The sequence below is a fragment of the Eulemur rufifrons genome, chromosome 8 (genome assembly GCF_041146395.1).
Source record: "Eulemur rufifrons isolate Redbay chromosome 8, OSU_ERuf_1, whole genome shotgun sequence".
Taxonomy (NCBI): Eukaryota; Metazoa; Chordata; class Mammalia; order Primates; family Lemuridae; genus Eulemur; species Eulemur rufifrons.
Window position 1 is genome coordinate 16,537,530 of NC_090990.1, and position 13,077 is coordinate 16,550,606.

General features: G+C 55.9%; 1 protein-coding gene across 1 annotated transcript in view; it reads right to left on the minus strand.

Moving 5' to 3' along the window:
- RUNX3 (RUNX family transcription factor 3) overlaps positions 1-12,026 on the minus strand; it is a 59,102-nt gene extending 47,076 nt beyond the window's left edge. Inside the window, exon 1 of the mRNA XM_069477470.1 lies at positions 11,961-12,026. Coding sequence (XP_069333571.1) covers positions 11,961-12,018 — 58 coding nt within the window. The 5' untranslated portion in view covers positions 12,019-12,026. The remainder of the gene's footprint in view (positions 1-11,960) is intronic.
- Between the last annotated feature and the right edge of the window lie 1,051 nt (positions 12,027-13,077).

Sequence of the window (13,077 nt, forward strand, 5' to 3'; positions counted from 1 at the left end):
GAAAGAAGCCCTTTTCCTATGTGTGCCGCATGGGCTGGGGTAGCCGTGGATTCTGGCCGGGCTCCCTGGGTGCCTTCTGAGCTCAGCTTTGGCCACGCTCCGTCCCTCTGTGCCTGTTTCTCCAACTGTGCGCTGGGGAAGCAAAGGGCTCGAGTGCCTTCTGCGTGGGGCGTTCACTGGGTTCTAAGAATCTCCTCTCTCTTGTCCTCAAATGATTACTGACCCATTTCTCAGGTAAGGAAACCGAAGCTCAGAGAAAGCAATGACTCACCCAGCCAGCAAGTGTCAGAGCTGATTCTGACTGGCTTCCCCTCACCCCTGAGTCCCTCCAGCGTTTCCGGATGTGGCCGGAGGACCACGTGAGCCAGGCTTGTGGAAGTACCACCAGCCCTTCGCAGGAAGAGGGCTGATGGAAGACCAAGGATGTTCCTTGATCTGAGCAAACCTTGATTAACTAGTAGCCACCATGCTGTGGTGAGGTGCACAGGCTCTGGATGCCTGGGTTTGAACCCCAGCTGGGTGACTTTAAGCAGGTGGCTTAACCTCTCTGGGCCTCAGATTCTTCATCTATAAAATGGGCCTCACAATAGCATTTCTCTCATAGGATTGTGAGGATTAAATGAGTAAAGATATGTAAAGCACTTAATGCCCGGCATATCATAAGAGCTATGTAAATATTTGTTGCTAATATTGTAACTATTTAAGATTTGAGTCATCACAATTGATATTTTCTAAACAGTCATTAATGCATTTATTAATTTCAATTTTGTACTTTTCCTTTTGTACTTAGGATTCAGCACATTTTCCTTTAAGTTTCCTAAGATTTCCTAGGTCCTTGGAAAGATAATGTTCCTGCCTCCATAGTGCCTTTAGCCCACGGTGGATTTGGTAGCTCTCCCTAGAGCAGCCTTTCTCAAAGTGGGCTTCCCAGCACAACAGCCCCTTCCAGATGCTTTCATTCATTAGCATATCAAAGGCTCTGAAAAGTCCTGCAGCAAAACACTGTTGAACTCAGGTTGGGAGATACCACCCTCATTTCCTGGTTTCTAGGAAATGGCAGAGGGAGCCAGAGCTGTCATGCTCCTTTGCAGGGGTGCCTCGGTCTGCCTCTACCTCTACAGAAATTGTCTTCAGTGCTGCACACCCATCAGCAGGTGGTCCTCCTGGTCTCACCTTCGCTGTCTGATTCAGTCCCCACAGCAGCCTGGAGAGGTCAGTAGCATCAACATCCCCATCTTAGAGATGAGGAAATTGAGGTTCATGGAGGTTAAGTGGCCACAGAGCCAGTAAGTGGCAGATCCGGTAGACAAACCCACAGCTTTTGATTCTAAACTCCACTTTCTTTCTTCTACATATTGATAGGAAAAATAAAAATAGATCCCATTCTGCCAGGATCAATCTTCCCCCATGATAATGCTTTTAAAAATCTAAAGTTTTTTTTTTCCTATAGCATTGAATGTATCAAAAACTCAAAATCTTCAGTAGCTTTATTCTGACTACAAAAGCAATACATGCTTGTTATGCATAAAACTTTTCAAACATTTTGAGTTGTAAAACAAAAAAACTCCATCATCTTACCCTAAGAGATAACCCAGTTAATAGTTGAGCAGACACTATTTTAGATCTGCATGGTCCAACAAGCCATTAGCCACATGTGGCTATTTAAAGTATTGAAATGAAGTAAGATAAAAAATTTAGTTCCTCAGTTGCAACATTTCAAGTGCTCGGTCCTCACATGCAGCCAGTGGCTACCGGGTCAGGCAGCCTGGACATAGAACATTCCATCATCACAGAAAGTCCTATCGGACAGCGCTGTTCTAGATTTTTTCCTAGACCAATCCTGACATAATGTATATAGGTTGAGTATCCCTCATCCCCAAATCCGAAATCTGAAATGCTCCAAAATCAGAAACTTTTTGAGTGCCAACGTGATGCTCGAGGGAAATGCTCATTGGAGCATTTTGGGTTTCAGATTTAAGTATAACACAAATATCTAAAAATCAAAAAAAATCCGAAATCCAAAATCTGAATGCTTCTGGTCCCGAGCATTCTGGATAAAGGATACTCACCCTGTAATGACTGTTAATATTGATGAGGTTCTCAGATATGTCTTTGAATTGACTCACACGTGGAGCCAAGAGACCCCATGGAGGGAAAAACTAGACAGGGAAAAAATAGACTGGAAGGAAATACACCGAATGACAGCGGTTTTTCTGGGAGTTGAGATTACTGAGTTTATTTTTAAATTTCTTAGATCTTCAGGTGTTCTACCACCTAAAATGCAGATGGGGTGGGGATGTTGGTTGGATGCATGTTTTCCCTAATGTTCTCACTGGTTCTAAAACCTTCAAGGTATGATCTCACCCGAGGCCTAATTTATTAGTATTTTCTAAATTGTGGACGCATGAAGGATGGCGCCCGCACAAGTCAAAGGCGTGAAGGAGACACAGACGGAGGTTTTTGCTCAGGCCGAGTGTCCCTCCAGCCTAGGGCTGTCCTAGGCGGGGCCGGCTTCATGGGCAGTGACCTGTGCAGCCACACAGTCTCTTGCTTAGAAGGGTCCCATCCTTGCTTTGATATTCTGTGGTCGACATCCTGAAATTCTTCATGATTTTTGAACAAGGAGCCCTGTATTTTCATTTTGCACTGTGCCCTGAAAATTAGGTAGCCGGCGCTGGTCCCTGGGATTCTCCCAGGACGGGTTTCACTCTGACTGCTCCCAGCCTTCGCCCTTATCCTCTTTCGACCGCAGACGTGGCCGTCCATGGAGCACCCTATGTGCCTAAGAACAAGTGAGCTTCGGCTGCTCAGACGTGTGTCTAGAGAGTGGTAAAAATAGGCTCTCGAGTGGGTGCGGGAGGCCCCTGTGGTCTCGGTTCACACACGTACATGCTCTTGAGGCCACGTCTACACTGGCCTATTTCAGAGCATCACTGGGTGCTTTGCCTCACATTACTGCCCAGCTCAGGTCCTGCCCGGACCCCCCGCCCCTGCCTTGAAGCCAAGCACAACCCCCAGGCCTGGCCCACCTTCCTCCCCAGGCTCCTCCAGGGGACCCACGAGCCCACCATCTTTCTGAAATTCTCCCCCCGGGGGCGCTCCTTGCCTTTACCCTGCCGTTCACTGCACGTGCACCAGCAAGGTTCCCTCCTTCCCTGATCTGCTATTCTAGACCCATCTCAGACTCTACCCTTTCTAGGAAGCCTTCTAGGAGTGTTTGAGAAGGGAGCGAAGGTGCTGTGGTTGCACAGAGGATATCAGGGAGGGCTCCATGGAGGTGGTGTTTCTGGGCCTTAAGGAAGAGAAGACACCTGCCGGGTGGAAGGGAGGGTTCGATGGGCAGGCATTGATGTCAGACAGACCCTAGCATGAACCTGGGCTTTGCCAGTTACTAACTACATGACCTTGGGTGAGTTAATTCCCTTTCCCGAGCCTCAGTTTCCCCATCTGTAAAATGAGGATAATCATAATGATGACACCAACTACATGGATTATTGTAGAGATTAAGTAAAATGAGATATGTTTGCAAAGAAACCACCACAGTGCCTGGCACAGAGTTAAGTCACCAACCAAAGGGTTCCCTCTTCCTTCCTGGTTCCCTTTCCTCGTCCTAAGTATTAGTTGTTAGTTAGTTGCCGCAAGTCACACCAGCTCTCTGAATCTGTTTGCATTTTCCTCTCCACGATGGAAGTAGTGGTGCCTGGCACACCGAGCTGTGGTGAGGACTTAACGGGGCATTGGGAACATTTGCAGGAGTCCCAGAAGGCTGAGATTCTACGTAGGAAGGATGGACCTAAGCCAGAGGGGCGTGGGTGGCCAGAGGAGAGAGCCCACCTCAGTGGGGCTGGGGTGGACGCAGGTCTGGGCTCCATTTCAGGGGCCCTGGAGCTTAGAATAGGTTCTGTAATTCCCTGGCCATGAGGCTTAGGTAAAGACGGCCTCCTCTCCAGGCCTCAGTTTCCCCATCTGTAACTGACAGCTACAGTGCTAAAAAATACTGCCGGCGGGGTTGGGGGGTGTATGTTCTTGATGCCACCTCCTTCCACACATCACTAGACTGGCAGCTCCCGGAGGGCAGGTGTCTCATCTGTCTTGTTCATTCCTGCCTCCCCAGCGCCCAGGCGGTGCCTGCACGCGGCAGATGCTCAATGAACCAGCTGCACCGACTGGCCCACCTCACATCCCATGTCCACTGGGAACGTGCAGATGCAGGGAAACCGGGCCGACTTCTCCAGATTGAGAGCACACCTCAGGCCACGAGTATTTCCTGAGCACCTGCTGTATGCACAGCTCTGCCCAGCCCAGGCAGACTCTTGCTTCCCAGCCTGGTGGGGCAGAGCCAGGGATGTAAGCGACAGACACAGGGACTTGGGAAGAAGAACAGAGGAGGGTGGCCAGCGGGGTCCTGGCTGGGCGGGAGCAGGTGGGTCCCCGGCTGGAGCCAGGGCCTATGGGAGCCCCAGCTCGCCTGCTTTGGGGTGGGTGGGGCTACTTCTTCCTCTTTCTTTCTTTGGAAAAAAAAAAAGTTTTTTCCCCTTAAATTTACAAGTGATACATAGTCAGTGTTTAAAAGTTTGGCAAACACACGATCACTAAAGATTCCTTGCCATCATTGTGTCACACAGCGTTAACTACTGTCCATGTTCTGGTGTTTCCTTCCAGTCTTTTTTCTAACGTGCCTTGTTCTCAGAGGTGGCTTCCCTTCCCCTGGGCAGCAAAGCAGCTGCTCTGTAGGGGAGGTGGGGGTCCGGGCTCTCCCCGTGGCCCCCTGTTCCTTCAGACTTGGAACTTCTTGCTCCATCCATCCTGGACCCAAGTGCCTCCTCCCAAGGCACAAGGTGCTCAGGGATTGGGGGGGCGCTGGAGCAGGTCTTGCCTCCTGCCCTGGCTTCCCAGGGGGTGGGGCGGGGTGGGGCAGGGTGGGGCCGAACCCAGGCTCACTGAGGGAGAACTGGAGGGCAAGCCTCGGGTCGGGGCAGCTCTTGGGGCTGCGGGTGTTGGCTTTGGGGACAGAGGCATGACCAGAATGGACCTCTCCTGTCCTCCGCATCGTCTTCCATGTCACCCTCTGAGCTCTCCAAGTGTTCTTTCCGCTGAATGCCTTCTGCTTCCTCGCACCAACCTTCTAACTCCTCTCAACAAAGGTGAGCAGAGCAGGTGGACTCCGACACTCAGGTGTGCACGACGGGAAGGGACCTGCGTGTACAAAGGCCCAAACTCCACACGGTCTGCCTGACAATGATGCCGTCTCAGTCACCCTGTCCCACAGTGGAGGGCCTTTGGAGGGGGACTGACTTTGGTCACCCTGCAAATCATAAGTTACACGCGTCTGCCCTTTCCGCCCACACGTAAGTCTGAACCTTTTGCCAAAAACTCTTTTCCCAGACTCGAAAGAAAACCCCAAAGAGGAACCTAAACCTTCACGCTGCCTGCACCGATTGGACGGGAGCGCTCGGGCTCTTGCCAGCAAACGTTTCAAAGAAAAAGCCAGACGACGAAGGGGGAAGTGAAGAGAGAAGCTGGAAACCTCTTGGGCCGAGTCGGCGGCCCATTCATTCATTCTTCCGTCCCCCTAACCATCTAGTCAGGAGCACGGGGCATCGCGCTGAGCCTGCCCCTGCTCCCAGGAGCACCCTCTGGACACCTGCGGGGTGGGGTGAGGGACGGTAGCGGCAGGGCACCCCCGAGGCCTGCTGGGGAGAAGGGAAGGGCCGGGAAGCCTCCCCCAGGGACAGCCACGGTTTCTCACCTTCCCCATCCTGCTCGGAGTCCCAGAAAAGGTTTTTTGCAGAGGAAGAGGAAGAATATTAAATAGTAATCATTTCTGGTATTTATGGAGGGCTTGACTCTGCACCAGGCCTTGTGTCATACACATAAAATACATTAGCTCATAAATCTACCCAGCAAACCTTGAGGTGGGTGCCGTCAGTTTTCCCAATTTTACAGATGAGAAAATGTAGCACAGAGAGGTGAGGCACTTTGCCCAAGGCCACACAGCAAGGAAGTGGTGGGGCCTGGCTGCAGCCTGGGAGTATGGCCATGCTTTTTGTTGCTTCCTCACCAAAGACCTCCCTCCTTCATCCCTGGGAGCCATTAGCAAGGGCCCTGGCAGTGCCGCTACCGTTTTGTCCCTGCTCAGCCCTGTCTAGTGCTGAGAAAACCAGGGCTCAGCGCTGGGGAAAAGGAAGGGGGTGAGACGTGGAAACATCTGCCAAGTGGCAAGTGATCAGGCTGGAGGCACCACGGGGCCTGCGCCGATCAGGAGGCCTGCATGTGCCAAACGAGCACTCACTGCGTACCAGGTGCCCTGCGCTGGGCTCGGGACAGGGCCACATTCACTCTTTGCAACCACCTTTTGAGGTCAGTGTTGGGAGCCCATTGCACAGAGGAGGAAGCTGAGACTCAAAGAGGGTAATTAGTGCGTCCGGTCACCCAGCCTCCAAGCAGCTTAAACCCTGGTCCGTCTGACTCCTAAACTATGTGGAAAGCAGATGGTTGGCCCGAGGGAGCTGAGAAAGGGGGCTTTTTCTGTTGCTGAATTCGACCTTTCACAAGACCATGTGCCTCTTTGAACCTCAGTTTCCCCATCTGTAACACTAGGAGGGGCACTCGTTGCCTCCCAGATCCGACATTCTCCTGGATTGGCTCGTTCTTGTGCCTTCTCAAGGCAAGACCAGAGTCTCGCTCCCAGCCCTCCCCACAACTGCCAGCCCCCTGTGTCCGGGGGGCTTCCTCCAAGAGGCCGGTGAGGAGGGCCCGGGCTCCAAATCCACGGAGGGCTAACGGCGGCCCTCCCTCCCTCCCTCTCTCCCTCCTTCCTTCCTTCCTGCTTTCTTTCCTTCCCTTTACTCCCACCGCGCAAGGCAGGCTACTCAGCACTGGAGCGGGAACCACTCGCGGCATCCACGGCTGGCCCCAGGTCCGGGGTGCAGAGGAGTACAGAGCTCCCAGTGGCTGCAGGCGACCCAGGGTGACTCCTGGCAGAGAGAGTGTTTGAGCTTAGTTTGCAAGGTTGGGTGAGACTCCCTGTGACCAGCGGGGCACACTCCTGGTGGTAGACTGAGGAAGGGTCTGCAGGTGAGGTGTCCCCAGGAGATGGCAATAAGAGCTGGTGTTCAGGCTGCCCCGCCAAACCCTGAGCCAGGTCTCGGTCCCCCCACCTGTGGGGGAGCCCCGGCTGGCTCGGAGGCAGGGCTGGGGTCAGAGGACGCTGCTCTCCTCCTGCCCCTCGGAGCCTCTGCAAGGTCCGGTTCTCAGGCCCTGCTGCTCAGGGCATCGTCTCCGGGCCCCTCCCCCTCAGGTCACGGAGCAAGCCTCCGCTTTGATGCGGCCACCTCAAGGCCGAGGTGTCAATGGGCCCTCTATATGACCAGCGGGGCCGCTGGGGGCCGCCGGCCGGCCGTCGTGGGTGCGGTAAGGCCTGGACACACAGTCCCACTGTGTGGGGCCGGCTCATGCCTGCCCAGACCCTGTGGGCAGTGGGGGGCTCCCAGGAATGCCCTTCCAGCCTGGGGGGCACTTTGGACAGGCAGGGTGGTCCGGGGAGACGGGTGTGTACAGGGCGGCCTCAGAAGCCGCCGTCAAAGGGGCCCGGCAGATGTGGCGCCAGGCAAGCGCCATCGTGGGCGCGGGACGGCTGGCGGTCAGTCCGTCCATCTCCCAGCGCTGGCGGGGGAGGGGAGGCCTCCATGGACATGCGTTCTGCGTGACCCACCAGCCTGGGTTGCCTGGGCTTGGGGGTTTCCTGGGACTTGGGACTTTCAGTGTGGAAACGGGAGTCCCCTGTTGTCGGCCACTGCCCAGAGCTCAGCAAAGGGCTCATGGACGGACCTCTCTGGTCGGGGCAGCTTCCTCCCTGTCCAGTGACCTCCGAGTCAGACCATCTGGCCAGACCTGTCCAGGGCCATTGTGTCCACCCCCTGCCTCCACGCAGGCCTGCCTCAGGCCTGAGAGTCCCTTTTCCGTTTCTCCTGGGTGTCCTCAGGGGAGGAGCTGGCAGCCAAGTCCAGCCACTGCTAGGAGAACCTTGTCCAGGCAGCCGAGGCCCTGCACAGGCTGGTCCTGTGGCCAAGCCATTTCCCAGCAGCCCCCCACGCCCCCAGCCATCCCCAGCACCCAGAATCAATGCATTCTCTCCTCCACGCCTTCTGCCAGGACGTCCTTTCTCCTCCTTTGCCACCTCCTCGCCTTGAAGACCGAGCTGCCCAAGGCGACCTGCGTGAGAGGGATGCCCAGGGCTCAGAGAAGGGGCTCATGGGGAGGATTCAGGACGAAGGTCCCAGCCTCCAGCGGGGCTGTCAGGGGGCACTCAGGATCCTCAAGGCCATTGCCCGAAATTGTCAGATGGGGAAACCAAGGCCCAGAGAGAGGAAGGGACTGGCCCACAGTCACACAGAGTGTCTAAGTCACAGATGTCAGGTCTTAGCTTCCCCATTTCTCAAGCAGGAAGAATACACACCCCTTGTCCCACCTGGGAGGCAGCCCCAGAGGCCCCTGTGCCCTCTCCCGCCCCCCATCTCAGTGCCTGGAATCCCACCGCCAGCGTGTCGGCTCTTCGGGTTAAGTGTCGCCCTGTTCTCGTCTCACGATCAACCCTCTGCTGCAGGGTGGATCCAAATGCCTCTCCACCTCTTCCCAAACCTCTTCTCTCCGCCGTGAACCCAGGGGAGTTCTGCTCCCTTGGCTCAGAGTGAGTACCCTGCTCTTTTAGGTCGGAGGGACCAAGAGGAGCGGGGTGGGCAGCAGCTTTGGAACGTCACGCACAAGCAGCCAGACTTGTCTAGGGGGCCTGGACTCTTGCTGCCTTGAGAGGCCTCTGGGTGGGCCCCATGTTACCAGTCGAGTGCAGATGCTGGAGGCAGGGGCGCGGATGAGATGCTTCACTCTCGGCCCATCTTTGCCAGTGAAAACAAAAGAGAAGCCATCTCTCTTTTGTCTATGGGGACACTGAGGTAGCACAGCTTGGTGATAGTGCTGGGGACACACAGGGGAGACAGAGAAGCCCACACAGGAGACTGAGTCATCTCAAGGAGCACCGATGGAGTCCAGCTCACTCTTGCCCTTTTACCACTGAGAGAATGGCAGCCCAGAGATGTCGAGTGACTCAGACGGAGTCGCACAGCACACGGGTGGCAGAGCCAGGTGGAGGACTGGGCTCTCCCCAGCCAGCAGTTCCTAAGCCCGCCCGAGATGCACATCAGAATAACTTTGGGGGGATTTTCAAAGCCACACTCGCCCAGGCCCAGACCCAGGAGATTCTGATTCCATGGTCTGAGCTGGAAATCGGGTATTCAGCGTTTAAAAGCTCTCCAGGGCGGTGACGCCTTGCTCAGGGACTGGGCTGGGACAGTGTTGGGAGGAGGCAGAAAGGAGGAAGAGGAGGCGGTGGAGGGCAAAGGGAGCCCCTTACCCTTCTGCTAAAAGCCTCTGAGAGAGAACACGCTGGAGACCCGGAGTTTTTGACTTGCATAGACTTCAGGGGGTCTCTGAACTCGGGCTGGGAATAACGTCTTTCTTTTCACCGACTTCTAACTAAAATTTAGCATCTTTTTCCACAGCAATTTTGTCAGCGATGGGAATCACAGATTTCTTTGGTCTCATTAGGTTTGTCATAGATTATCCTGAAATACTGTTCATGCTCCTCACCCTGATGACAGTGGCCATGCATGAGTTCTCAAAGAGGCACAGGGTCACCATCTAACAAACTTGCCCTTTTAGTTTGGTCACTGTGTTTCCATAGACTTGGTTTCCTTTATAATCCTTGAATTTTGTTTTATGCATTTAAACATGCAATCCTCAGAAGGCGTCTGCAGGCTTCCTGAGGCTGCAGAGGGTTGGTGGCTCAGAACAGGTGAAGGGCCCAGTGTGGCATCAGAGCCCCGCACAGGACCCTGAGGTTGGGTCTCTTTGGGGACAGAGCTGGCAGCTGGAGCCCTGTGAGCCTCGGGGACAGAACTTGGGAAACAGGCCCCCGAGGCAAGCACGGGGGAGCTGGGCAGGAGAGAGAGGGCTGAACAGTGTGGACAGAACTTCCCCATGGAATCACAGGGAAAGCCTGGGACGCTGGACCCCAGACCCCACAGCCTGCCCAGGGGCCCCAGCCGACAAGGCCCTGTCTGTGCCTGCCCTGCCGACCAGGGAGCGCCTGCTCTGCCCAGCGCCCTCCTGTTTCTGGGCACACATTAGGCCGAAGCCACCGGCTCTCCTCTCTCCCTCTCCCTTGGTGCCACCGTGGGCCACCTCCCAGGCTCCCGGGCGTCAGATCCCGTCCCAGGCAGGCTGACACTTTAGCCCCGTCTCCCAAGGTTTCTTTGTTTTAAACCCTACATTTCTCCATCTTGCTCATGGAGGGAGAAATACAGATTACAAAGACCCAGCAAATGGTTTTTATAAACTCTTATTTTCTTGCCACAGAACTGCCTTTAATTAGCTCTGAGGACTACAAAGGGAGCAACGTTGTAATGGCAGCAGCGTGAAGGAAGGAGCCCTCGGCTCTCAGCTCCCGGACCTGGGGCTGCTGCTTGCCACCGGGCACAGCGAGGCTTGGGGGGGCCCTGCTGTGGGGGACGGCAGGCCCCTTCTCTCCCCCACCCCGTTCCCATCCGCAGTCGCACAGATGGCTTTGGGCTCACCAGGGAAGGGGAACAGGCCCCGATCTCAGACAAGCCTTTGCAGAAGCCTGTGAACAACCGGCACCCAAATGTGCCTCGGTCCCTGCCCAGAGCCGGCGGCCAAGCACTGGCTCTGAATCACTGTGTTAGCAACCCCAGACGGGAAGACGGACAGTCAGACCTACTCCTGCGTCTCTGCCGACACCCTTGGCTGAGAAAAGGCAGCATCGGCCCCCAGACTTGGAGTTCTAGAGCCCATGCAGCCCCTCTGCTCTGGAGCAGGACTGGTCCCTGGGCACAACCCACAGGCACTGCCCTCATACGTAGCCCACCTCCTGCCTCTGACAATCAGAACACCACAGCCAGAGGAGCACAGAGAGGTTAAGTAACTTGCCTAAGGTCTCTCAGCGAGGAAGCCGCAGGGCTGCGTGACCCACACTCAGGAACCCTTGAGCCCCAATCTCAGGCGCCACAGCCCCATCGCGGGGCTCCTGCTGGGGAGGAGGAGGCAGCAGGGGGTGTCTGAGGCCAGGCACATCCACCCCAAGGGCCAGGCAGAGGCAGGAACAGTCTCCCTGTGAGTTCCAGGCTCAATTAGATCCCAGTTAGGATCCCAGACCCCATCGTTGCCGAAGGGCACAACCCAGAACCCTGGGTCCCTCCAGGCTATAAACAGAGGCAAAAGCTGCCCAGAAACACTTTCTTCTCCTCTGTGGCCAAGTCCAGAAACCTTCCCGAGGCCTGTCCTCTCCATGTGGGGGTCCGGCTTCAGTCCAGCTCAGCGCCACACAAGTTCTCCACAAAAGCCTGAAACCTCCCGCCTCCCTCTTCCCTTACGCCAGGGATTACATGGAAAACGTGAGCCATGGTCCTTGGAAGGTCTCTGGACCTTAAGGCGCAGCCTTGTCCCCTGCCTGCCTCCCACGGCCCTCCTCAGAAGCTGGCCAGCCTGAGTCTGCCTGGGCCCAGGTGGCGGGTCCCAGCTCTGGCAGGCCAGGGGCTGGGGCTGCAGGGCCTGGGAGGCAGGACGCTGAGCTCGCAGAGACTCCCCACCTTGTCCTCCCAGCCCAGGACCCTCTGAGGTCCGGTCTTTGAGGTCTTGGGGTCTTGCAATATCCATGGCCCCCGCCGCTAACTGTCCCCACCAGCTGAGGATAACAGTCCCACCGCGATGGCCCACGCCACCAACCCCTCTGCCCACCGCAGGCTTTCAGAGGCCGGCAGGTTTAGGCAGACAGGCTGAGCACTTGAGGGCAGCCGGGGCGGTCGGTGGCGGGACGCGGTCCGGGGCCTGGCCACAGCTCCCCACCCGCAAGGGCCAGCCCAGGGCCCTGGGCAGCTGTTACTCACCGCGGATGAAGGTCGGCGAGTAGGTCGGGAAGGAATCGAAGATGCTGTTGGATGCCATGCCCCGCTCTGGAGAAGGCGAGAATTCGGCCCTTCAAGGGGTTGGGATGGGATTGACTTGGTTGGCTGCTGTTTATTTTTTTTTTCCTCTAGCTACTTTTGAGAATAAAAGGGGGTGTGTGTTGCTTTTTGTGTTTTTTGTTTTGTTTTGTTTTGTCTCTTTTTTCCCCCCTGCTGCTACGAAAAAGAAAAAAGGAAAGAACGCAAGAGAGTGTGTGTGTGTGAGTGAGAGAGAGAAAAAAAAATCCCCAAGGAAAGTAAGTTTCTGTTTGTACCCAAGAATTTGGATTCCCGGTCCCACAGGAATGTCTAGCCACAAATTTTCAACAGAAGCGTATGCAGAGTGTATCATTAGATGGCGGGAAGGGGCTTTCGGCAGCCAGGGTGGAGGAGCCCGGGCCGAGAGAGCAGAGCGAGGCCCCCACCAGCGCCACGGAGAATGAATGAATGAGGCTTACCCTCGACTGAGCCCAGGCTCCGGTGGGTGCGAGGGCGGCCGGGGGTGGGAGGACCAGGAGCCAACCAGCTCCCACGCAGGGCCCTGGAGGCAGCCGAGGGCCTGGCCTTGTGGTTCTGTGGTTGAGGGACCAGGCCCTCACAGTGTCAACCCAACCTCAGCTCACAGGATGCGAGCAGCCCACTCGCGGCCTTGGCCCATTGGCTGGGCCGCGGTCACCTGGGCCGTGATGTCACGGCCTCTTAGAAGATCTTGTGGTTGCCTCTCTCTTTTTTAGAAAAAAAAAAAAAAAGGAAAGAAAGAAAGAAAGAGAGAGAGAGAAAAGTGATGGCTTTTATTTGTGGAGCTGGCCTCAGCACGCGGCCCAAGAAGCAGAACAGAAAGCAGTTGGAGTGGGCGCGGTGGGGCGGTGGTTTGGCTCCTGGGTGGGAGACTCCTTCTTAATTAAGGCCAGCGTTGGCCTGGGCGGGCTGGGAGCCCCGATCCTGCCGTGGGCGGAGGGCTTCCCTCCACGCCGCCTGGCCCCTGACTGCGGCTGACACCCTGCCATTGTCCACCACCGTTGTTGCTGGGGAGAGGCGTCCACATGTGTGGCTGGGTGGC